This window comes from Schistocerca serialis, chromosome 3 (genome assembly GCF_023864345.2).
Source record: "Schistocerca serialis cubense isolate TAMUIC-IGC-003099 chromosome 3, iqSchSeri2.2, whole genome shotgun sequence".
NCBI lineage: Eukaryota > Metazoa > Arthropoda > Insecta > Orthoptera > Acrididae > Schistocerca > Schistocerca serialis.
In genome coordinates this window covers 222304421-222330968 of record NC_064640.1, presented here as the reverse complement: position 1 = coordinate 222330968, position 26548 = coordinate 222304421, and the positions used below count along the sequence as shown (strand labels likewise).

The 26548-nt window shown below is 38.3% G+C and overlaps 1 protein-coding gene across 2 annotated transcripts in view; it reads right to left on the bottom strand.

Moving 5' to 3' along the window:
* Window positions 1–17594: 17594 nt before the first annotated feature.
* Window positions 17595–26548, bottom strand: part of LOC126469957 (laminin subunit beta-1) — a 358919-nt gene continuing 349965 nt past the window's right edge. For both annotated transcript variants that reach the window (XM_050097369.1, XM_050097370.1), the window contains 2 exons: window positions 22103–22436; window positions 17595–18599 (listed from right to left, as the gene is read on the bottom strand). In XM_050097369.1, the coding sequence (XP_049953326.1) occupies window positions 18460–18599; window positions 22103–22436 (474 nt within the window). In that variant the 3' untranslated portion in view covers window positions 17595–18459. The remainder of the gene's footprint in view (window positions 18600–22102; window positions 22437–26548) is intronic.

Here is a 26548-nt window from a genome sequence, read left to right as displayed (position 1 = left end):
TCTGGTGCAAAACTCTGCAGGCTGGGTGAGAATTAATTGTCTGTTAAAACTGTTTATAACTTTTTTTATATACGGGGTGGTCCATTGATAGTGACCGGGCCAAATATCTCATGAAATAAGCATCAAACGAAAAAACTACAAAGAACAAAACTCGTCTAGCTTGGAAGGGGAAACCAGATGGTGCTATGGTTGGCCCGCTAGATGGCACTGCCATAGGTCAAACAGATATCAACTGTGTGTTTTTTTAAAGAGGAACCCTCAATTTTTATTACATATTCATGTAGTATGTAAAGAAATATGAATGATTTAGTTGGACCACTTTTTTCGCTTTGTGATAGATGGCGCTGTAATAGTCACAAACGTATAAGAATGTGGTATCACTTAACATTCTGCCAGTGCGGACGGTATTTGCTACGTGATACATTACCCTTGATAACATGGACCGTTTACCAACTGTGGAAAAGGTCAATATCATGTTGATGTATGGCTATTGTGATCAAAATGCCCAATGGGTGTGTGCTATGTATGCTGCTCAGTATGCTGGGTGACATCATCTAAGTGTCCAGACCGTTTGCCAGATAGTTACGTTATTTAAGGAAACAGGAAGTGTTCAGCCACATGTGAAACATCAGCCATGACCTGCAACAAATGATGATGCCCAAGAAGGTGTTTTAACTGCTGTTGCAGCTAATCCGCACATCAGTAGCAGACAAATTGTGTGAGAATCGGGAATCTCTAAAACGTGTTGAGAATGCTACATCAACATCGATTGCACGCATACCATATTTCTATGCACCAGGAATTGCATGGTGATGACATTGAGCATTGTGTACAGTTCTGCCACTCAGCACAAGAGAAATTACGGGACAATGAAAGATTTTTTGCACGCACTCTATTTAGCGACGAAGTGTCATTCACCAACAGCGGTAACGTAAATCAGCATAATATGCGCTATTGGGCAACGGAAAATCCATGATGGCTGTGACAAGTGGAACATCAGTGACCTTGGTGGGTTAATGTATGGTGCGGCATTATGGGAGGAAGGATAATTGGCCCCCAATTTATCGATGGCAGTCTAAATGGTGCAATTTATGCTGATTTCCTACATAATGTTCTACCGATGTTACTACAAGATGTTTCACTGCATAACAGAATGGCGATGTACTTCCAACATGCTGGATGTCTGGAACATAGCTCATGTGCGGTTGAAGTGGTGTTGAATAGCATATTTCATGACAGGTGGATTGGTCGTCAAAGCACTATACCATGGCCCGCATGTTCATCGGATCTGACATCCCCAGATTTCTTTTTGTGGGGAAAGTTGAAGGATATTTGCTATTGTGCTCCACCAACAATGCCTGACAACATGCGTCAGCGCATTGTCAATGCATGTGTGACCATTACGGAAGGTGAACTACTGAGAGGAATGTCATTACATGTACTGCCAAATGCATTGAGGTTGACGGACATCATTTTGAGCATTTATTGCATTAATTTTGTATTTACAGGTAATCATGCTGTACTGGCATGCATTCTCAGAAATGATAAGTTCACAAAGGTACATGTATCACATTGGAACAACTGAAATAAACTGTTCAAATGTACCTACGTTCTGTATTTTAATTTAAAAAATCTACCTGTTACCAAACTGTTCATCTAAAATTGTGAGCCATATGTCTGTGACTATTACAGTGCCATCTATCACAAAGCGAAAAAAGTGGTCCAACTAAAACATTCATATTTCTTTACATACTACATGAATATGTAATAAAAAATGGGGGTTCCTATTTAAAAAAAAAAAAAAAAAAAAAAAACACAGTTGATATCCATTTGACCTATGGCAGCACCATCTAGCGGGCCAACTATATCCCCATCTGGTTTCCCCCTTGAAGCTAGACAAGTTTTGTTCTTTGCAGTTTTTTTCATTTGACGCTTATTTTGTGAGATATTTGGCCCAGTCATGATCAATGGACCACCCTGTATATCCAATTTTAATGAAACAAAGAACATTTCTTCCCCAACAATGGTTGAATCATTAATTGCTAAAATTCAACATAAGCACCACCATTATCTCTCAGTTTCCATGAATGGATTTGGATGTTTACAACAGACTTCTGCAGATAATCCAATGGTACGTTTCCAAGAACCTGATGAAGTTGCTCCTCCAGTTCATCAAGTGTTTTTGGTTTAGTGCATTAAACTTCCTCTTTCCCCCAACCCCAGAGGAAAAAATCAAAGGGCGTTAGGTCTGGACGCCTTGCTGATTAGGTCATGGTAATTGTCCCATGTGGATACAATACTGTGAACATAATTTTCAAGCTTATCAATGTATCATTCTGCATTCATTGTAACTTGATTGAGATATGGGTACACAGTTTTAGTGAGTGACACGCTGCACCACAGTGTGACCTTTGGAGGATGTTAACTTTGTTCAGCAACCACCCTCAGATCCTCTGTTGCCCAATAATAACAACTGTGATTGTTACCAAACCCCAACATGAAACACAGCTTCATTTGGCCACAGAATATTACTAAAATATCAGACCCAGTGCTCATACCAAGCAACCTTCATCTCTCCACATTCCAGCTGATGATCACAGGCTTCCGGTGATAACTGCTGTCAATAAAGTGGTTTCCACTGATGAGAATTCAACTGTTTCTTCAGAATAGTTTGAATTGTGTGTTGGGTTAGACCACATTCATGAGATGCCTGTCTTTGCAATGTCTGGGAACTTCAACTGAATGTTTCCTGAACCACTTGCACATTTTCCTCCTTCCAGGATGTTGAAGGTTGACTGCTTATCCTAACATCTGATATAGAACCTGTGTCAATCAGCTTCAAGTAATTTTTGTGATTACCTTGGCACAAGATCTTTTCAGGCTTCACCACCATCTCTGTACTTGTTCCACAGATTGTCTGTCATACTTCATACCGGGATGCCAACTGAGCCTGCTCATGCACGGGTAGATGCTGTGCCATGGTCCACTACTGATATTTGCAATGGCATAAATGAGATATAATGTAATAAATTCTACCATAATAAGAAACAAAATATTTTTGTTTCATGATAATTAATTTTTGTTGTTGTTGTTGTTGTTGTTGTTGTCATCAACATCATCATCGTTGTTGTCATTGACATCATCTTCAGTCCAAAGACTGGTTTGATGCAGCTCTCAATGCTACTCTATCCTGTGAAAGCCTCTTCATCTCCAAATAACTACTCCAACCTACATCCTCCTGAATCTGCTTGATGTATTCATCTCTTGGTCTCCCTCTATGATTTTTATCCTCCATGCTGCCCTCCAATACTAAACTGGTGACTCCTTGATGCAACAGAACATGTCCTACCAACTGATCCCTTCTTCTAGTCAAGTTGTACCACAAATTCCTCTTCTTCCCAATTCTATTTAGTGCCTCCTCATTAGTTGTGAGATCTACCCATCTAATCTTCAGCATTCTTCTGTAGTACCACATTTAAAAAGCATCTAGTCTCTTCTTGTCCAAATTACTTATTGTCCACGTTTCACTTCCATACGTGGTTACATTCCATACAAATACTTTCAGAAAAGACTTCCTGACACTTAAATCTATACTCAATGTTAACAAATTTCTCTTCTTCAGAAATGCTTTCATTGCCTTTGCCATTCTGCATCTTATATCCTCTCTACTTTGACCATCATCAATTATTTTGCTGCCCACATAGCAAAACTCATTTACTACTTGAAGTGTTTCATTTCCTAATCTAATTCCCTCAGCATCATCTAATTTAATTTGACTACACTCCACCATCCTTGTCTTGCTTTTGTTGATGTTCATCTTGTATCCTCCTTTCAAGACACTGTTCATTCCATTCAACTGCCCCTCCACATCCTTTGCTGTCTCTGTCTCAGACATAATTACAATATCATCGGCAAACCTCAAAGTTTTACTTTTTCTGCACGGATCTTAATTCCTACTCCAAATTTTTCTTTTGTTTCCTGTACCCCTTGCTCTATATACAGATTGAATAACATCAGGGGTAGGCTACAACCCTGTCTCATTCCCTTCCCAACCACTGCTTCCCTTTCATGCCCCTTGACTCTTATAACTGCCATCTGGTTTCGGTACAAATTATAAATAGCCTTTCGTTCCCTGTATTTGACCCCTGCCACCATCAGAATTTGAAAGAGATTATTCCAGTCAACATTGTCAAAAGCTTTTTCTAATTCTACAAATGCCAGAAACATGGGTTTGCCTTTCCTTGATCTATTTTCTACGATAAGTCTTAGGGTCAGTATTGCCTCAAGTGTTCCAACAGTTCTACGGAATCCAAACTGATCTTCTCCAAGGTTGGTTTCTACCAGTTTTTCCATTGGTTTGTAAAGAATTTGTGTTAGTATTTTGCAGATGTGACTTATTAAATTGATAGTTCAGTAATTTTCACACCTGTCAACACCTGCTTTCTTTGGGATTGGAATTATTATAGTCTTCTTGAAGTCTCAGGGTATTTCACCTGTCTCATACATCTTGCTCACCAGATGCTAGAGTTTTGTCAGGGCTGGCTCTCCTAAGGCTATCAACAGTTCTAATGGAATGTTGTCTACTCCCAGGGCCCTGTTTCAACTCAGGTCTTTCAGTGCTCTGTCAATTTCATCACACAGTTTCATATCTCCCATGTCATCTTCATCTACATCCTCTTCCATTTGTATAACATTGCCCTCCACTACATCACTCTTGCATAGACCCTCTATATACTCCTTCCACCTTCCTGCTTTCCCTTCTTTGCTTAGAACTGGTTTTCCACATAAGCTCTTGAAGAAGTGTATGATGAGATAAAAGGTCTAATTTTCCTGTAGGCAGCATCTGTCTTACCCCTACTGATATATGCCTCCATGTCCTTACATTTGTCCTCTAGCCATCCCCGCTTAGCCATTTTGCACTTCCTGTTGATCTCATTTTTGAGACATTTGTATTCCTTTTTGCCTGCTTCATTCACTGCATTTTTGTATTTTCCCCTTTTGTCAATTAAATTCAATATCTCTACTGTTACCCAATGATTTCTACTAGCCCTCCTCTTTTTACCTACTTGACCCTCTGCTGCCTTCACTATTTCATCTCTCGAAGCTACCCATCCTTCTACTGTATTTATTTCCCCTGATCTTGTCAATCATTCACTAATGCTCTCTCTGAAACTCTCTACAGCCTCTGACATCTCTTTAGATTCCCAGCTTATTGTAGTTTCCCTAGTTTTAATCTACAACTCATAACCAATAGATTGTGGTCAGAGCCTGCATCTGCCCCTGGAAATGTCTTACAATTTAAAACCTGATTCCAAGATCTCTGTCTTACCATTACATAATCTATCTGAAACCTTCCAGTGTCTCCAGTCCTCTTCCACATACACATATATGATTCTTAAACCAAGTGTTAACTATGACTAAGTTACGCTCTGTGCAAAATTCTACCAAGCAGCTTCCTCTTTCATTCCTTACCCCCATTCAATATTCACCTACTACTTTTCCTTCTCTTCCTTTTCGTACTATCGAATTCCATTCCCCATGACTATTAAATTTTCGTCTCCCCTCACTATCTGAATGATTTCTTTTATCTCATCATAAACTTCTTCAATTTCTTCATCATCTGTGGAGCTAGTTGGCATATAAACTTGTACTACTGTGGTAGGTGTGGGCTTCATGTCTCTCTTGGCTACAATAATGCATTCACTATGCTGTTCCTTGTAGCTTACCCACACTCCTATTTTTTTTACTCATAATTAAACCTACTCCTGCATTGCTCTTATTTGATTTTGTATTTATAACCCTGTATTCACCTGAACAGAAGTCTTGTTCCTCCTGCCACCAAACTTCACTAAAATTCCCACTGTATCTAACATTAACCTATCCATTTCCCTTTTTAAATTTTCTGATCTACCTGTCCAATTAAGGGATCTGATATTCCACGCTCCGAACTTTAGAACACCAGTTTTCTTTCTCCTGATAATGACCTCCTCCTGAGTAGTCCCTGCCCAGAGATCCAAATGCGGGACTATTTTACCTCCGGAATATTTTACCCAAGAAGACGCCATCATCATTTAACCATACAGTAAAGCTGAATGCCCTGGGAAAAAATTACAGCTGTAGTTTCCCCTTGCTTTCAGCCATTCATAGTACCAGTGCAGCAATGTTAATGTTACAAGGTCAGATCAGTCAATCATCCAGACTGTTGCCCCTGCAACTACTGAAAAGGCTGCTGCCCCTCTTCAGGAACCACATGTTTTTCTGGCCTCTCAACAGATACTCCTCCGTTGTGGTTGCACCTGTGGTACAGCTATCTGTAATGCTGAGGCACGCAAGCCTCCCCACCAATGGCAAGGTCCATGGTACATGGGGGGGATTAATTAATTACTTAAAATGCTATAAAAAATTTTCAACAGAGCATTAATTCTCACCCACGCTGTATAACAAGTCACTAATGGACTGCAGGCAGGTAAGTGAACATCCCCAGATATTTAAAAAGAAAGTAATATCTCATTAATCGCTCTTTCTACAATATATCAAAATACTCGAACTCGGTAATGTAAATTCTGAATAATTCTGATAGTCATATTAGGAATACTCTGATTTTAACAGCGTACAGACAGTGAACAGTGGCCTGTGCACATATACATAAATGCTTTGTTTGAAGTAAGTCATAACAGCTGATTAGTAGGTGGGGAGGATCAGTGGCTTTTTTCACCTAACATACAAATATAAAGTAATCTAGAAGTAATTACTATAATTATCAGTTTGAGTAGATTAGCACTAGTAATAGTTTGTTGTTAGTACAGTCTGCAGAAGTAGCCAACAGTGATTGGTTCTCTTTGTTAATACATAACTTGTTCCACATCCCATGAGGCTCTCATTCATGATGGTATTTATCAAACATGATGTGTGAATGATTGAATGATTCTTCAGCACTGTTTAATAAAAAAAATCCCCAATGTCCTGTAAAGTCTGGTGGAAAGCAGGATTTAATTGTGGCTGGAATGGAGTGATGGCACCACCCAGGGATTTTATAATTTTTTTAACTCACTGGAGCAAGTCGACACCATTAAATGTGTATTAAATCACAATGCAAGTGTAATTTTCTGATGTGCCAGCAACAGTAAACGTGAAAATGGGTGACTGAAGTGATGTGATGAGCAGGCGTGTGGGGTGAGGTACTGTGTAATTATTACCAGTATATCACATTAGTTATTGAAATATTTCAATCAGAAAATTTAATTTTCCCAAAAATTTGTTGTGAGATTTTCTAAAACCTAGGAATACAAACATACACCAAGAATATCTGCTTCACTGAACAGTGACAATCCAACTGTTTGAACATTGCAGCTGGCAGCAATTGAAAATATGTCTTAGTCATAAAGGCTACCTACTTGTATTGATATTTATCAACCAGGACTAGGGAGCAAAGTGACACTGCTGCGGGGACAGACTGAAGCAGCTGTTGTTTATATTAAATCTTATTTTGATTGTAACGAGTTATTTCAAAACCCAAATTTCAAAACAGTATTTTGTAAAGCAATACAAGATTTATCACAAGGTTTCAAAAATCAAAATTTGAGCATTTCATAGCTGCAGGGTGTGGGTGGGGGATTGTATGTTTTAAGAGGTGCAATCTGGCACCAACAATTTTAGAAATTAGGTACAGCTGGAAAGCTGTGAAATCATTTGGTGACACCTTCTTGTATTAGTTTTGGCCCATCATCTTATTTCAGTCATTATTATACTGTAGCATCACACCTCATTATGGGACGAGTCACAGGAGAACTGCAATGCATTAAAGTTAGAAACATAGTAAGCTATTACACTTGCCATTGTTTTACATGATGTCTTTGGGCATCTCAGGTGAAGAAAACAAATAAAAATTAAAATGACACACACACACATTTCACATTTGAAAATGAGTTATAAGAAAAAACCAAGTTTTGCTACCACAAGCATCAAGTAGGACAGCATTTATTAAAAGTGGCTACTATACTATACAAGAAATTTTCATATGCTTCACAGGACTGATACCTGTTGAGCTGTTGAGAATGGAGCTCCAGTCAATACCCTGCAGATCATATGCGAGAGTTATTGAGTATATATCATGCAGTAGTGTTACTATCCTGTATTCAGCCTCATGTTTGTAACTATTTACTCCAGATAGTATCAGAAGTAGGTCATCATGGTCGGGTAGTAATGGCTTAATTCTATTCCAGTAAGTTCCATGTTTACATGTATTTGAAATGACATTATCTAGGCAGCTATTTTGTCTGGTAGGTTTATCATTAAGGCATTAAAAGTCGTGTGACCTTAGAGTATCTAGAAAGAGTCCAGTCTTAGAATTTCTCACCAGTAAATCTAAATTCATATCACAATGATTACCAGTTTAATCTCTGGAAAAGGTGATGTCTGTGGCACACAGCCCATGACTCGGATAAAACCTTACTATAGGTGGAGTACCATGAACTCATCACCCTGGCCACCTTTCACCCCTGGAACTGATCACAACACTCATTTTACAGTGGGCTAAGTGGACGAGGGACTGCCCTGGAATCAAGAAAAATGCCCACTCCTATCCAGGATTGAATCTAGGGCTTCCAGTGCCAGAGTCTAGTGCTCTACCCATTAAACAGCCAAAACCACTCTAACACTTCTATCATAACAAAGCTGTGGAGAATATTCCACACCTAAATATCACTGTGACAACTGTGTTTGAAAGTAGTGACTCTTGTATTTAGGAAGTGTCCCAATAAACTCTTTCTGTCACTGATGGCTTCTGTTGAATGTTTGCCATGATGATTGATGTTTTTGTCTATGTTATCAGGAGCAGGTGAAGCTGCATCATTTTTCAATCATTTTGCTATATTTTCTACACATTCCCTATTTTTCCGTAGTCGATGAACACTGAGAAATACTTTTTTGTAAAAAGTTATATTTGTAGTGCTGACTTCACTGTGTAAAGAAGAGTTTGAGTTCTTCTAGATGTCTCCTGTTATGTCTTTTTATGGATAATACTTTTGGATCATAAGCAACCTTATTGGTAAATATTTTGTGTGCCATAGCAATTCAGCTGCCAGATATTCTTGACTAATCATTGCTTGTGTTCTTCACTTGTAAGTTGTAAACATCTTTTACACCATTCACATTTAGTATCTGTATGTTGTCCTACATCATGCCCTTTGTACCTGCACACTTATATGTTTTAATCTTGTTTGTCCTTTCTGCATACTCTGCTGATAATTTTCATCTCTGTTACCTGCTGGAGAATGTCAACACCTGATGTGTCTTCAGAATGATGCTTTTCTGTGATGTGCTTATGAAGCTATAAAAAATCAGAGCTATAAGTTTCACATCCTTCACAAATCTTAGAAAAATTAAATACATCCATCAATAATTTGCACTGTTAGTCATACATACACCCAATATAAACATGAACTCAGTACAGTCTAGACAGGATATAAACATGCAGTAAAAATGTGTATAAGCTGGTAAACACATAATGGAATTTTTGTTTATATGGCTTTCAGTTTATGGATATAGCTATAGATAATTCTTTATAAGAAACCAATGCAAGCACCTTGCTACAGTATGTAAATGATGTTAAGGATGGCTCGTAACATTTCTACCGTCACACTGACATGTAAATTCACAAAAACTATGGCAAGGAACACAACATGACATTGTGTACTTGCATAAATAAATATTCACATTTGCAGATTAGCAACAACTTTTGAAGTGCATTCATGTTCAGGAACATATTCAGTATCTTTATCTAAGTCATAGTTATCCTCATCATTCTCAGATTCATAAAAAATCAGCCATGAAAAGCATTTTCATATCATTACTACCACTGGCAGCCATGTTTTTGGCACTTACCATGGTTTACATGGACACATACTGACAAAACTGCAATTAGCAAGAGTCTGAAATTAGAGATAGAGCTGCCATCTCTCAGTTTCTCATGGAAGAGTCAACTAATATGAATAAAACACATCACTTACCATGTTGTATGTGCAATAAGTCTGTTTCTCATTGACTGTGTGTTACTGTTGTTTACACTTGAGGTCTTCATGCAACACATAATACGACACACTACACACATTATACAGACTATACACACTACACAGAAATTATTTCATGATGTAACACTACTCAAACTACGAGCACACATCAGGACCATGATGACAGTGTAGGTTACCATATTATGTACCACAAATTCCCATTTCTAGAATGAAATTTTCACTTCAAAGCAGAGAAACTTCCTGGCAGATCAAAACTAAATGCCAGACCAAGACTTGAACTTGGGATCTTTGCCTTTCACAGACAAGTGCCGTATGACTGAGCTCCCCAAGCATGACTCACAACCCAGCCTCCTAGTTTTCTTCCTCCAGTGTTTTGTCTAGTGCATTGCAAACTTGACAGGAGTTGTCCCGTTAAGTTTGTGGGACTAGCAGACCTGAAAGAAAGGATGTTGCAGAGACATGGCATAGCCACATCCTGAGGGATGTTTTCAGAATGAAATTTTCAGTCCACAACAGTGTGTGCACCAATATCAGCATACACTCTGCTGAAGAATGAAAATTTCAGTCTGGAAACATCCCCCAGGCTGTGGCTAAGCCATGTCTCCACAATATCCTTTCTTCCAGGAGTGCAAGTTCCACAAGTTTTGCGAGAGAATTTCTGTGAAGTTTGAAAAGTAAGAGATGAGGTACTGGTGGAAGTAAAGTTGTAAGGGCGGTTGTGAGCCATGCTTGGATAGCTCAGTTAGTAGAGCACTTTTCAGTGAAAGGCAAAGGCCCCAATTTGAGTCTTGGTCTGGCACACAGTTTTAATCTGCCAGGAAATTTCATTTCAGCTTCCCATTTACTTGCCTGAAAAACTAAGTCAGCAACTTACCAAAATGAGTGACATTTTGAGCTGAGAAACTGGATAAGATGTTAATATTATCCATTGCAGAGATTTTGAGTGAGATTTTTCAGTCAAAAGCTTCTTGTGAAGAGGTGTAGTGTGAGATGACAGATATTTTACTGTTATTAGTATTATTATTACTATTACTTTTTACTTTTCGTATATTTTTTTACCAAACTGTTTCTTTGTGTTATGTAAGTAATCCTTCATTGTAAAGAATGTATCACTTAACAGGTAGTGTTTAATTGCCTTTTTAAATAATTTTATTTTAGTAATATTCTGGAACAGTTTATTCTACAATTTTATTCCTTGTAGAAAATGATGTATTGAGTTTCATGTTTATTCTTTCTTGGCAAATGTAAGTTCAATCTAGATATTGCTCCATAATCATGGACAAAGCAGTTTGTACAGCAGTTATCAGTGGTATTTTTGATGTACCTTAGTGACTGGTAGAGTTGCAAAACTAATGTAGGCTACTGTCGACTACCACACATAAGTACAGACTATGGTAGTTTTCATAGTAGCTTTCGTCAGTTAAGGTCGTGCCCATGTTACCTGTACATTACATGTGTTGCATACTAATTGTGTGTTACCTCATAATGATCGATTTCTGTACATATGCGATCAGTGTGTTATTAAGATCCCCCGTAAAGACTGGAAGTGTTGAACTGTCTACAGAGTGAGTGAGGATATATGAAGGTCTGAGTAACATACAGAGGAATTTTATTTTATTTTATTTTGCAAAGTTATCCTCCTGTCTGTTACTTAGGAATAAACTGAAATTGTCAATATTACCATATCCTTTTGGAGCCAGCCATACAACAGGCTTTTCTATAAAGGCAACACCATGTAGGAGTGTCTGATAATTTTTAGAAAGTCTGCAATACACACTTGGAGGCATATTATTCTCAGACCAGGCTTCCAGAAAAAACTACCTGTCTTCTGTGTTGTGGTACTGTACCAAGTTGGAGAAGTGATCTGAGCAGAAGAATGGTGTCCCACAAGGATGCTTATTCCATGGTATCCTGTTTGCCAATGCAATTATCAGCATATCGTCCACAATAACCTAGACCAGTGATTGTCACTCTTGTTTTGCTTAAGAGCCAAACTTGACGTTGTAGGGAGACACCTTAGGTCACATAGAAAGAGGGGGAGGGGGGGCGGAGGGTGGAGAGGGGAACTGTCTATTCAGAGCAAAATTCCATTTTCACCAAACAATGTGAAAAGGGAAGTAATAGATTGGAACTACGTACATTTTTCTGAAGTCATACGTAGTGAGCAATTTTCCGTACCTAAGCGGGTAGGCCTACTGTGAACAGTACCAATGCAACATGATCCCATGTTTATTTTCCTGACATCCAGGCACATTTTGTGTGCCTCTTCACACTAGTATCTAAAACAGTTCAAAGTGCCTGCAACAGACCATTTTCAATCAGATTGTGGATTAGGCCACATATAACAGAAAAAGAGGCAATTTTAAGTAATATAACTTAATTAATTCAAAATTGTCACAAAGATATAGAATGGAGGATGATAGCTTTGTATATAAAAGGGTTTGGAAGTCAGTTTCATCTATTATATTTGGTGTGCTCTTTTGAAGTAACTAACTATTACCGGCTGAATACCTTGGTCACTTTTCCTGACTGGACACTATGTCAGCATTAGTTATCCACAGAAGAAACTATCAAACTGAAATAAATAACAAGGAACTACATTTGTAGCTAAAGGAATTTGGTTAAACATTGATATTGCAAAAAAATTATTACTCTCCATAGAAGTGAGGTAATAAGAATAAAATAATGGAATGATATTCCTCTTTCAATCTCCCTAACAATGGTTGTGTATATTGGAACTAGTCAGATCACTTCTCAGTGGGCAGTAGGGCTGTTCAGGGCAAAAAATATGCAATGGCCACTTTTCCCATCCTGGCCACTTTGCCGCACTCCCCCCGCCCCAATCTTACTATTAATTGGTAACCCACATAAATTAGTTTTTTATATTAATTAATAACAATAATTATAATATGAGATATGATCATAAATGTTTTGAATGTCATTTGCCTTTATTATATTTTATTACAAAAGCCTTAATTTGATTTTGTATTACTTGCTACAATTTCCTCTCATCTCGTCTTTGCAGTCCTTGGGCAAGATAAGAGTTGGTAGCAGTAGAATTGTTCTGCAATCTGTCACAAAAGTTGGTTCTCTAATCTTTCTCAATAGAGTTTTGTGAAAAGAACACCATATTGCCATTGAGCTCACAGAGTATTTCTGTAATACTTGCAAGTTGATCAAATCCACTGGTAACAAGCCTAACAGCATGTCTCTGAATTGCTTCATTGTCTTTCTTTACTGAATTTGCCTGTGTATTAGACACACCAGTGTAAAAGTTGCACCCCAATTTTTAAGTCTTTTTTGGGAAAAAATTTCTCATTTAATACATCTGCAACAAAACAATTGTAACACATATGTGCATGTACATCAAATATCTAGATGTTATAAGTGGGAAAAAGTTCTGACCTTTTAATTTTCATCTTCAAATCCACAAAATTCATTCCCAGAGCTGAAGAAAGAAATACTTGAAGCAGGCATGTCAGAAGCTGAAACCACATACAATAAATTATCCTCTGCACCATCCACTGCACTACTGAGTCCATGTTTCTTAAATGATTGAATCACTGTCTCAGTTTTTATAGAGTCCCATGAAGCTTTGACCCAATCACAAACTTGAGAAATGTTAGGTCTCTCCTACTTCTTGATGGCGTAATTTCAAAATCTGTACATTGCATCCATTTGTTCCACTCCTCCTTCCTACGTCCCTTAGATGGTTGAAGTTAACTAGTTAGTCCTTCTGGAATTACAGCTGAGTGTTCAATTCATTCAGTCTATATTTAAGGTCTTTTGGTCTGTGAGAATGAATCTGATCTGACACTAAAAGGGCAGACCTATTCAGTAGACCTCCAGGTCACCTAGACCAAATTTTATCTATCCACAACCTCATTTCTGCTCCATCCATCCACCCTTTATTATGTGCATGGGCAAATACTCCTTTTGGCAATTGTTCCTTAGGAAGCATTTTTCTTTTAAAAATCAAAGGTGGGGGCAATTTGGTCCCATCAGCACAGCAGTATAAAATGACTGTGTAATGAGTTTTTTCATGCCCCAAAGTTTTAACAATAACATTTTTTGTGCCCTTGGAATCCACATTTCTGTTAGAAGGCACATCAAAGGTTAGCCGAGTTTCATCCATGTTTCCAGTTTGTGAAAGTTCAAACTTTTTTCCTTGTATTAATGGCAAAGCAAGGAAATTCAATAATTTATTCTTTGTACACAACAATTTGTTCTTTGTACTCAAATGGCATCTTCTGTGATATTTGATATTTTTGTCTTTGTCTACATACAAATCTGATACCTCTTCATAAATCTAGAATCCCCTGATGTTGATCCAGCAACGTCACCAATCTCTTTGTTAGATGATATTGCTTTTGCTTGATGAATATGTTCCCTAAAATCCAATTTTTGACCATTTAACAGGTCCACTTCTCAGGTTATGTTTCCTGCAAGGTACTTTCTTCCTGATTTCACCAATTTCTTTCTTCAGTTGGTGGTGGCCTGAGATGTCTTTCTGCAGCCCTGTTTCCATGCCCTCTGGCATATGCAATCAGTTGCAACTTAACTGCAGTATATAAATACCATTCTTCAACCATAGCTTGCAAATAAAACCACAATATAGGTATGACACAAGTGAATCTCCACACTAAAAAACAACAGTAACTGGAGCTGGAACAAACAATATAAAAACCGTTAACGATGGCACATGTGCATCCACTTAACTCTATACAACTGGAGTTCTCAAAATTCACAAGGAAGCTAACAATGAATTGCTTCATGCTGAAGCATAGAAATTTTGAAGAAATGAAGCTTGTAGGTACCTATCTTAACTTACTACCACTGTATAAAAAAGATACAATTTTTAGGCCTATTTCCAAAGAAAAACTAGTGCATCTTATACACCAGCAAATATGGTAATTCCACCTGGTGGGACCCCAAACACTATCAGTAGTCAAGAATTGGTCACACAAGTATTTTGTATGTTGTCGCCTCTACAGGTGAGCTACACTTTCCTAGAAATCTCCCAGTAAACTCAAGTTCATCACCTGCCTTCTCTATGAGTAACCTTATGTCTTTGTTCATTTCATATTTCTTTGTAACATTGTGATTAGATATTTAATTGACATGACTGTATTAAGCAGCGCACCATTAATACTATGTTCAAACATTATGAGGTTCTTAGCTTACAATTCTCAACAATTAGACCAAGCTGCCATTCATCACACCAAACAGAAATCATATCAAGTCATCCTCCTACAGTTCCTCAACAATGACGCTTTCCAATGTACTTCAGTGTCATCAGCAAACAGTCACAGATTGCTGCTCAGCCTATCCATCAGATCGTTTATTTATAGAGAGAACAAGAGTGATCCTATCGCACTTCTGTGAGGCACTCCTGATGATGCCCTTGTCTCTGATGAACATTCGCTGTACATGACAGTGTACAGTGTTCTATTACTTAAGAAGTATTTGAGCCACTTACACATCTAAGAACCTATTCCATATGATCCAACCATCATTAACAGTCTGCAGTGGGGCTCTGTGTCAAATGCTTTTGGAAATCTATGAATATGGAATCTAACCTGTTGCCCTTCGTCCATGGTTCATCAGACATTATGCAAGAAAAGGGCAAGCCGAGTATTTTGTGAGCATTGCTTTCCAAACCCATGCTGATTTGTGGACAGAAGCTATTCCATCTCAAGGACATTGAGTGCAATTGAATTTAGAATACTATCAATAATTCTGCAGCAAACTGACATTAACAATAATGGCCTGTAATTTTGGGGGCCCGTTCTTGTACTGTTCTTACATACAGGAGTGATCTGCACTTTTTCCAGTCACTTGGATCTTTGCACTCTGCATGGGATTCAAGGTAAATACAAGCTAAGTGAGGGGCCAGTGATGAAGAGTGCTCTATGTAAAACCGAACTGGGTTTCCATCTAGATTGGGCTGCTTACTTGTTTTCAACTCTGTCTGTTGCTACTCATTGCTTGAGATGCCTATACCTATGTCCTCCACACAGGAGTCTGTGGAACAGTCAAATGATTGTATGACTGTATGATCCTCCTGCATGAATGATAATTTAAACATGGAATTTAAAGCTTTATCTTTCATTTTCAGTAGGACTCTTAGCAATTTTACATAGGTTCAGAATTTTCTCGGGTTCTCAGCAAGGTCTTTTACTAACATATGATGTCCGCGGCTTGTGGTCTAGTGGCAAGCATTGCTGCCTCTGGATCACAGGGTCCTGGGTTTGATTCCCGGCCAGGTTGGGCATTTTCTCTGCTCAGGGACTGGATGTTTGTGTTGTCCTCATCATTTTGTGATCATCATTATCATTCATGACAATGGCCAGAGTGGACTGAGTAAAAAAATTGGACTGTTTAAAAATTGGGACTTGGTATGGGTGCTGATGACCGTGCAGTTGAGCGCCCCACAAACCAATCATCATCACTAACATATGACAGTGGAATTTTATGCTTCATGCATTGACCTTTTTAAAGGCACATGAATTTTTACCAACTTTTGCCTATCAACATTTCTGCACTCTTTTCTTAACTGACAGTGCAACAATCTCTGTTTCTGTAGCATTTCCAGATTTTATTATTAAATCATGGTGTGTTCTTACCATCCTTAATCCCCTTACTTGTCAGATACTTCTTAGAGCATGATGTACGATCAGGATGCTAATGACTGCTTATCTGCTTTTTCCAGCATATAAACTCTCCTTGCTTTATTGATGAGTTTATTAATTTTAGTGACCATTGTTGCTATGATGATATCATGATCTCTAATCTCTAAATTGACAATGTCAATATGGATAGGCTTGTTTACAGCTACAAAGTATAAAATATTCAACTGTGAGTGGGTTACCAAATTAGCTGCTCAAGATTGTTTTCGGGAAATGTGTTCAGAGCTACTTCATATGACAGTCTGTCCATATCACCTGCACTGAATCCACAGACATCTCAGTTCATACTTGGCAGGTTAAAGTCACCTCCAGTTGATTTTGCATTGTTGGGGCACTTACATGCTACTGAGCATAGACTTTCTTTGAAGGACTGTACAACTGTTACAGTGGAACTGAGCAGCTGGTAAAAACATACAATGGTTAACTTGAGTTCATTTAGATCGGCTACTCACAGTCAGACTCAGATTCGACCTGGATAGACACAATATTTTTGTCGACTTAAATCAACACTTGCCTTCCATATATTTCCATATATAATCTAAGTGTGCATTGCAGCTTAACAGAAATTGAAATTAAATTATGTATGATATATCTGTTTTCATGTAGTGAACCTGTTAAAAGATGCACATTGTTTCCTAGTACCAACAGTTTTCTGGTGAAGTTTGGAAGAAAAACACTAAATCATAACATAAGCTATTTTTGTGCAACTTGAAACAGCCGCTTCTAACATGACTGGGAAGTCATGGTTTGTATATCACTCAATGGATGGGTAACACTAGACTGGTAAAAATGGAAACAGTAACTGCTCCAGATTTTCAGTTTTCAAAATGAAATAGTACATGACTAGCATGTTAAAATTTATGGCATACTCAAGGAATTTGAACAAACTGATTTTATTTAAAAGTATCTTTACAAATATCTAAATCTGTGGATAAAACACTTTAATACATGACATTAATGATTATTTACCATTGCAATGCAATATGAGGAACTTCATTTACACCTGCTTGCAGATTTATTAACTACAGCTGCATTGTTAAACTTAAAAGTTTATTATTTACTTACAATGATAAAAATGAATAGTAAAAGTAATTATGAACAAATGAATAGAATTCCAGAGTTAATACTAAATGGCAGTTACAAAAAGTTCTGCTGCACCCAAGTTTCCCACTGTGTGAGTGGTATAACTGCAGACAAGGTGTCATCTGATAGGTTTCACATAATATGTAAGTTATAAATTACAAAATGTCCCAAAGCAGTTTGTTTTACTGTTTGGTTAACAGGGCCCACTAATCCAAGGTCCATTGTTGCTATGTGCCTGAACCACGAATTCAGTCTTATTGGTGACGTAATGCATTATTTTGTGTTCTGTATTGTACAGCCTTGTCTGGTATTGCAGACTAGTTCATCACATGAACATTTTTAATGTTTTCTATGCACACCCTTCGTTCATTTAATCCTTTCATGGAATCTTTCACTAACAGATCTGCCCTTCCACTTCAGTCACACATGAAAACAATTCCCAACTATCACTCACATTTCAGAGAAAACAGTTACAGATATTCTGTACGCTACTTCTCTTTCCTGATACATTTTTAAATTAATAAGAACTTCCAGGACACACCCAGATGGAGGTAATAAATGCACTTTTCTATGGAATGCCAACATCTCACACAGATTCACTTCTGTCAACTTAAATTGTCCACTAAATGGTTTTAAGCAGAATACTCCTATGCACTGCCTTACGACAGACAACTGCGATAGTATTCAGATCTTTCATTGATGACACCTTGATATTTATTCATCCTGTCTATAAGATGATCTATTTCTATATTCAGGTCCCTCAGAATTTTATCATGCCCATCATATTCCTTCTTCATATCTGAAACAAAAATGTCACAGTGATAAGTCAGCTAACAAATAACTTCATTTTAAATACACAAATTAATGTAAGTAAATAAGAGCTACACAGCCCAAGTAACAAAGGATTCTAGAATAATATGGTTCTGGTCTATTGTCATATATTCAAGAAAGAGACACAATTAGAGCATAATATTTTATCTGCTCTTACAAGGTTCAACACCTTATGACGTTAAGCTTCAAAGCGCTTCTTGCCAGCCATGACAGCTGTGCCATGAGTCCTGCATTGACTCACTGCTTGTTGTGCCTTGCATGATGGACATTTACAACACATGCAATATTTATCAGACTCTTTCTCATTTATAGGTTTACACCAGGTGTTGGGAGCATTCTGCATTTATTTATACTATTTACATACATATGTGATGTGTTTTAATGTATATATGCTGCCTGACAAAATAGTGAAGCACACAGAAGACATGGTTGGATGTCAGCGTAACTAAGTACATGTACACACCTTTGGCGGGTAAGTAGATTTGAAACTATTTGACACATAGAAGGGTCACCAGAATGCATTACTCTTGTTTGTGTTTAGTGTTGTTACCAGGCCCAGTAGGGTACATAAGGACCACAAACAGTATCAGATACTGAGTGAACACTGTGAAGGACACAAAGCTGCCATGTATTCATGTGAGACAGAGTTATCAGCACTTGACAGAGTTTGAAAGGGACCTCATTGTGGGTACCTGTTTGGCCGGATGGTCAAACTGTACAATATCCCGATTTGTGGGGCTTTCAGGTGTGACAGTGAGCCCTTGTTGGATTGTGTGGGAACACAATGGCAGGCATACTCATTTTCAAGATTCTGGTTGACCATGTCTAACCTCCACAAGTCAGTAACACCATAGTGTGCATCAAACACATTGGAACCCCTTCACATCTGCAACTACCATCTGAGAACAAATAATGGACTCCCTGCAACATTCTGTGTCATCTCATACCTCTGGTCAGAGATTAACAGCTGCTAGACTAGGGAATTACTATCCCATCCATAGGCAGCCATTAACACCACAACACAAACAGCTGTATTTGGAGTGGTGCTGAGACCAAGGAGCATGGGTTGCTGATGATTGGTGTTACATTGTGTTTAGTGATGAATTGTTCTTCACTACCTTGGATGACGTGAGTATGGCGGTAACCTGAGAAGTGGTCCCATCCTTCCAATGTATTGGAGAGGCACAGTAATGATACTCCTGGGAGCATGGTGTGTGGAGCCATGGGGTATGACTTCACATCACAGCTGGTATTCAGGGAACTCTAATGGCACAACAGTGTGTCGCAGACAACCGGCATCCTCATGCATTACTTCTCATGTGATAATACATGGTGCCATTTTTCAACAGCAAAATGCTCAACTACACATGGTTTATGTCTTTACGAACTATCTGTGTGATGTTGAGGTACTCTCATGACCTATAATATCCCTAGATATGTCCCCTACTGAATATGTGTGGGACCAGTCCAGATGTCTACTTCATCTCAATTCAGTTTCCTGCATATCAAGGATCAGTTACAACAAATGTGGCCTAGCTTGCAACAGGAGAGGATACAATGGCTCTAAGGCACCCTTCCCAATCAAATTAGTGCATGCATTGAGGCCAGAGTCAGTGCAATGTCATACTGATCAGTTCTCCGGAACGCTGACATAACATCACATACCCTCTCAACCCACGAAATTTGATTTTGCTTCCTCCACTCCTTCTGAGTGCTTTACAGTTTTTTTTTTTTTTTTTTTTTTTTTTTTTGTAGAAATAGGAAGTATTTGTACATTTCCAAAACACAAGCCCTAAACAGTTTATTTAAATAAGATTAACTGTTTGTACCAAAAGCCAGTGCATAAAAGGCACCTTATTCTTTACAACAAGATTTGTTTGGAACACTGTCTGTTGACTTTGCAGCGAACTAAAAATTTCGATATGATGTGCCAACAATGTTGCCATGAAACTAAGTGTTTTACTGTACATTAAAACACCATATACTGGCTTTAAAGCTAATGATCAAGTTTTATGAGATTATGTTATGAGTGCTGGAATTGAACTAAAACTGAAGTTAATGACATCTAAGAAATGCACAAACATGAATACCTAATCTTTCAATGCAGGCAAGTATGTCGTAGGCATGCTGGGTGTAAATCACTACAAAGCTCAACAGTACCTCTGATAACACATGCTTTGATTGTTGTGGAATTCTTCTACAGTCAGTAGGTTAAAAATACTGAAAGACCCTCACTGTCATTCTTTGTGAGATATTTAGTTGCTGTAGAAGTTGACAAGGAAGTATTTTAGTGTCATCACTTTTTATAATTTAATTGTAATTTTGAATATCAGTTAATGACCTGGGTAATTCATTTCAAGCTTAGTGTTGCTCTCCTTCTATTGGCCATGTGTTTATTACAATATTTTGGGTACAAAATAAACCCTCTTGAAGATGAAATTCAAACTCCATGCCCAGCAACTGATGCTACCAAAGCAAACAATTTTGTGTTTGGAGAATGACTGAAGAGGAGACTACTGTACATACTGGTCCTAATCTTCCTTCCTTTTTGCAGACACCAGCACATTCAGTGTAACTTTTGGACTGAAATGGCAGCCATCTCTTAGAATTTACCTTAGATTCTAAATGTCAGTAAGGTTTGTAGTTGGTGGATACACTTAATCTAAACTGCAAACAGAGAGCTCAGCATTTGAAGTTCTGTCAGCAGATGCCCAATAGGTCTTATTCCATGTCAAAATTAATGTTGAACATTTTAGTTGGTGGTGAAATGTGTGTGTGTACACCATTTTGACACAGAATTGATGCATGAGTGAGATGCATGGAAGCATTTAAATAATACTGTTTCAAGAAAAGTACAGAGAACAAGGAATTTAGACAAAATATTAATGTGTGCCTTTTTAGTGCAAGTGAATATGTCACCACTACCAGACCTTAAGAAAGGAGGTCATTAACTACAGACTCATATACTTTGATACATTTTGAAAAAGCAAAAGTGAAGCAGTCAAAGGTGGGCCTTTATAGAATTATTTCTACAAAAGACACCTCTTTGCATGATGGTTCAAAGTGAAGTTTTTGTTAGAGAGTTCTTAATGCAACACTTCTGCAGCCAGAGCATAGTCCAAATCTGGCTCCATGTGATATCTTACTCACCTAAAAGTGAAATGATATTCTATGTGCATTTTTTGTACTTCCTGTAGTGTTTATGCACAAAAAGTGTTCCTAGGCAATCTTTTAAGGAAATGTACTACAGAAATGTCATTAAAGAATTTAAAAGGATTCACTTTTGCTGCTATCTGAATGGTGCTACTTTGGAGAGAAATGAAAATAAGTTTTTCGAAAAGCTGGATGTTCCAACACTTCATAAAATTTTTCACAAGAACTTCCATAATTAAAAACAACAAGAGAACAAAATGGACTGTTAATTTATACATTAAAGCAGTCTGTGCAAGCACAGAAATTTATTAAACATACCATCAAGTTCCTTTGATTTTCGCAGTGAATCTGACAGTAGAGTGCTGGATTTTTTTAGGAGACTTTGTGCACGCTCATGGGCTTCATTTGACCGACTGGCCCTCTTGGCCAGCTCAGCTGCAGCCCTGTCATACTGGTCTTGCAGCTGACTTGTATTGCTCTGAGCCCTCTGGACCTCTGCTTCCAGCTTCTCTGCCTCCTGTGCCACTTCCTCTGCATCATGGGCATTTTGTAAGAACTGTGTTTGCAGAGGTTTCAGTCTTGCTTGCAGAAAATTTACTTCTACAACTGTTTCATTTGCCTTTTGTTGGGCATCTTCTGTTCCACTTGCAATCTAAAAGAAACAAAAAACAGTTGTTATAAAATAAGTTTTAATAATGAGCAAGGAAAGTGGAAAACATTGGCCATTAACTGTTGGTATGGAGCATTCCAGCACTTGGCTAGTTGGCTGGAATGATGTAATGTACTCATACATGAACTGCATTGCTTATTACAGTAATTTGAATTACATCCCCATAAAGTAATTATGTGGATCCGAAGTATTCCTGCATGCAGTAATAGTTGTCCGACAAGAGGAAACCCTTCACTACCAGTCTTCAACCCTTGTAAATGTCTATTGGAAACATACGTTGCAGAGTGCTGTACACTTCTTTGAATAGCAATTAAGGATACATTTGCAACATAAATATCATTTCTCTGTCTTACTTTCACTGAATGGATGTTTATCCTCATTTTACCTTTAACTGTAGTAAGAGCTACATGGTAGCCCTGCCCTAATAATGCTTTGTTCCAACATTCACCATTTCACTAACATTTAAAATTTATGTTGTGCTTGACAGTCCTTATCCTTTATTTTTAATTTTGGTCTCTAAACAGATATTAGGATAGACAGAACCATTTACACTGATGAGCCACACCATTATGACCAACTGCTTAATAGCTTGTTTGTCCATCTTTGGAATGAACTACGTCGCTGATTCTGCATATCACAGATCCTTCAGTTTGTTGGTAGGTTTGTGTAGGTATGTCTCAATAGATGTCAATGCGCATGTCTTGTAATTCACGTAAATAATGGGCTGGTGATTTGTGTACGCAATGATGGGTCCCGACAGTGACCCAGATGGGTTCCATAGGATTTACGGCAGGCATATTTGGTCACCTAGATGTCAACATGAGTTCACTATGATGCTTCTCAAATCACTGTAGCATAGTTCTGGCTCCAAGACATGGACAATTATACTGCTTGAGGACAACATCACCATCAGGGAAGACAACAAGCATGAAGGGATGCATGTGGTTCGCAGCTGTCAGTGTGTCTTCGATTCCTACCACAGGTTCTATGCAAGCACAGGAGACACTCTCCCATAGCATAATACTACTCCCACCAGCCTGTGTTGTTGGCACATTGCACGTTTCAATCCACCGTTCACCTTGAAGATGCCATTTGTGGAGAGATGACCATCAACCTAGTGCAGCAAAAATGTGATTCTCTCAAAGAGCTGCATGTTTCCATTGATCAATGGTTGAATCCTGATGGTTCCAAGCCCACTGCAATCGTAATTGATGATGTTGTTGCGTCAACATGTGAACGTGTAGGGGTGATCTGCTGTGGAGCTCCGTGTTCAACAATGTATGAGGAACCGTGTGCTCCAAAACATTTGTGGGTGCACCCATATTGTGCTCTTTCAGCAGGGATGCCACAGATCACCATCTGTCCTACTTTACAGAGCTGACAAGCCTCCGAACCCCACATACTGTGAATTCTGTAAAAAGTCGTGGACGTCCAACTATTTAGTGCCTAGTGGTAGTTTCACTGTCCTTCTACCTCTTTCAGAAGATGCTTATGACAGTAACACATGAACATTCAACCAGCTCCACCATTTTAAAGATACTCATTCACAGGCTCTGCGTAAGAATAATCTGCCCTTTGTCAAAGTCATTTGTCTCAATGGATTTCCCCATTTGCAGCCCATATCTTCACTAGGGTGATCCCCCATCCATGTCTGCTCTGTTTACATACTTTTGTTACCACATCATGTGCCCGCAATGCCACGAGGGGCACCCAATGTGGTGGTGGGTGGTGGCCATAATATTTTGGCTTATCAGTGTATTTACAATATTTATTTCCATGTGTGATAGATTTTACTAGATAAACAAACATATTTACAGCTGCTACATATACCATACACTGTCACACTAAATGAATTTGTGGCAAAATGCATTGCTCTTTGTCAGATCTTCTCTACCTCCTCTATTAATCCCATCTGGCAAGGCAATATTCAGTTATCAGTCAAATCTGGGTTTTGTAAGCAACTGCTTCCATCTGTGAGTTACGTTTACTTATTATTGTTCCAGCAAGTCTCCTATGCGATCATTTCACTTTAAGTGCATGATTCACTATAGTATTCAGTTCCTGACCTGAATATGTAACAATAAAGCTCATATTATCATTGATGATCATGGATGGACTATCTAAAGGAATCCTTACTAGCCATTTAGAATTCTAAATCATGCATCTGCTTCAGATTCATTTACAACATCTTAGCTTTGAGTCCTTCCTTTTCTGTTCATTTCACCTCGTCCTTCTTGATTCAATGAGCCGGCTTATAAGGTGTTTTCCACTGTCCCATTTAGGATAATAATAATAATTATTATTATTATAATTATTATTATTATCATAGCTTTATGATAATAATTATTATTATAATTATAATTATTATCATAAATAGGACAGTGGAAAACACCTTGTATATTACATTATTATTGTTCCACTTGGCAGTGAACTTTCCATTCTTTCAAGCCCAGATTTCCTTCATTCTTTGTGAATGTGGGGTTGCTTACCTTCCTCTATCTAATGCTCATCATGTCTTCTTCAGGTTTGATTTATAGGAGCTGGTCATCTTTGGTATTTCTAAACCAAGACATTGCAGTTTTGGGGTTTGAATAAAAAAAAAAGCAGAAGATCTCATTGATCTGCCTGTTTCCATCCATTTGTTTGAGGTGACCATTAAATTTCACATGTCTTTTGTTGACCTAATCCTTAATTTTTGTTTGTTTTGCCCTAGGCTTCACTGTGGGATCTTTCTTGGTGGATGACATTCTTATAATTCGATCCCATTATTACCCTAATGATTCTATGCTCTTTTTCTCCAGTTCTTCAAGGAGACCTTTATTTCCATTTAGGGATAGGGCTTGGCTACATAATATCTATTGGCTTCAGAATTGTTTCATAGTGATGTATCTTTGTGTTGGTTTCTAAACATTCCTGGATGGCAAGTGAGTGAATTTTGTAGGTTACCAGTAGTATGGATACTGTTCTGTCATAGTTGGTGTTTTCCACACTGCCTTTTTGTGCAATGGATGGATTGGGGCTGTTTTCCATTCTTCGGGTAGGGCTTCCTCAATCCAAATTTTTCTTATTTGCTGTTGCAAGATTTCAACTGATGCCACAGGGGCATATTCCACAGTTCTGCAACTATGTTTATCAGTTCCATAAGAAACACTGTTCATGTTAAACTCATTGAGCACCAACATCATCACTTGTCAACAGCTACTACCCCGTACATACATAGAACTCCCTCAGCCTTGCCAGCTGTGCATGCTATATGTGTAGCAACAAGTACTACCACATGTAACACCAAGAACTAGAACTGAACCACTTTTTCTTTGGTCCCTCTCTTTGTGCCCTGAAGTGAGATATATCATTTTCTCTATCCTTTCAACTTCTCCTAAAGTAGTATTCCACAATTCAACCTAAGTAATATTCTTGTCTGTCCCTAAACCACTCCTGTTCCCAGTCCTTCACCAATTAGTCATATCAAATTGGAGGATCAAGGTCAAATACTGTTCCATACATCTGTCCACAACCTTCCATTCCTGTCCCGTCACAGTCAAAGCCACTTGTGACAGCAGTCCTCTCATCTATCAATTTCGCTACAGTTACTGCAAAGCATTTTGTGAGTATTGGCAGCCAGTAGAATGGCCACTGCCACGCTGTAGCCAAGAACCAAAGGAACTACCCAGTTGCTCATCAGGAAGTGGTTGATTTTAATTAGCTGCTTAACAGTACATGCCATCTAGATTATTTCCCCCTGATGTCAGCTGTTCTGAATTGTGGATGAGTGAGTTGTCTCTCCAGTAAATTCTTTGTCCCAACAATCCTCCTGCCCTCCACCTGCCTCTAACTCCACTCCTATTTCCATCCAATTCCACCCTCCTAACCCAAACCTGCTTCATCCCCCCCACCCCTAGTCTGTTCCCACTCCATTCTAGTCCCAGTGTCTTCCTCTGTACTGTTCTTCTCATTCTGTATCTAGTACCACCCCCAAGTATCATTTCCCTAATGTTTTCTTTAGTAACGTTTTATGCATAGAGTTATGGAGAATATTGCACAATTTGTGCTGTTTGAATCCTTCCCTCCAACATTAATTTTGCTGAACTGCACAG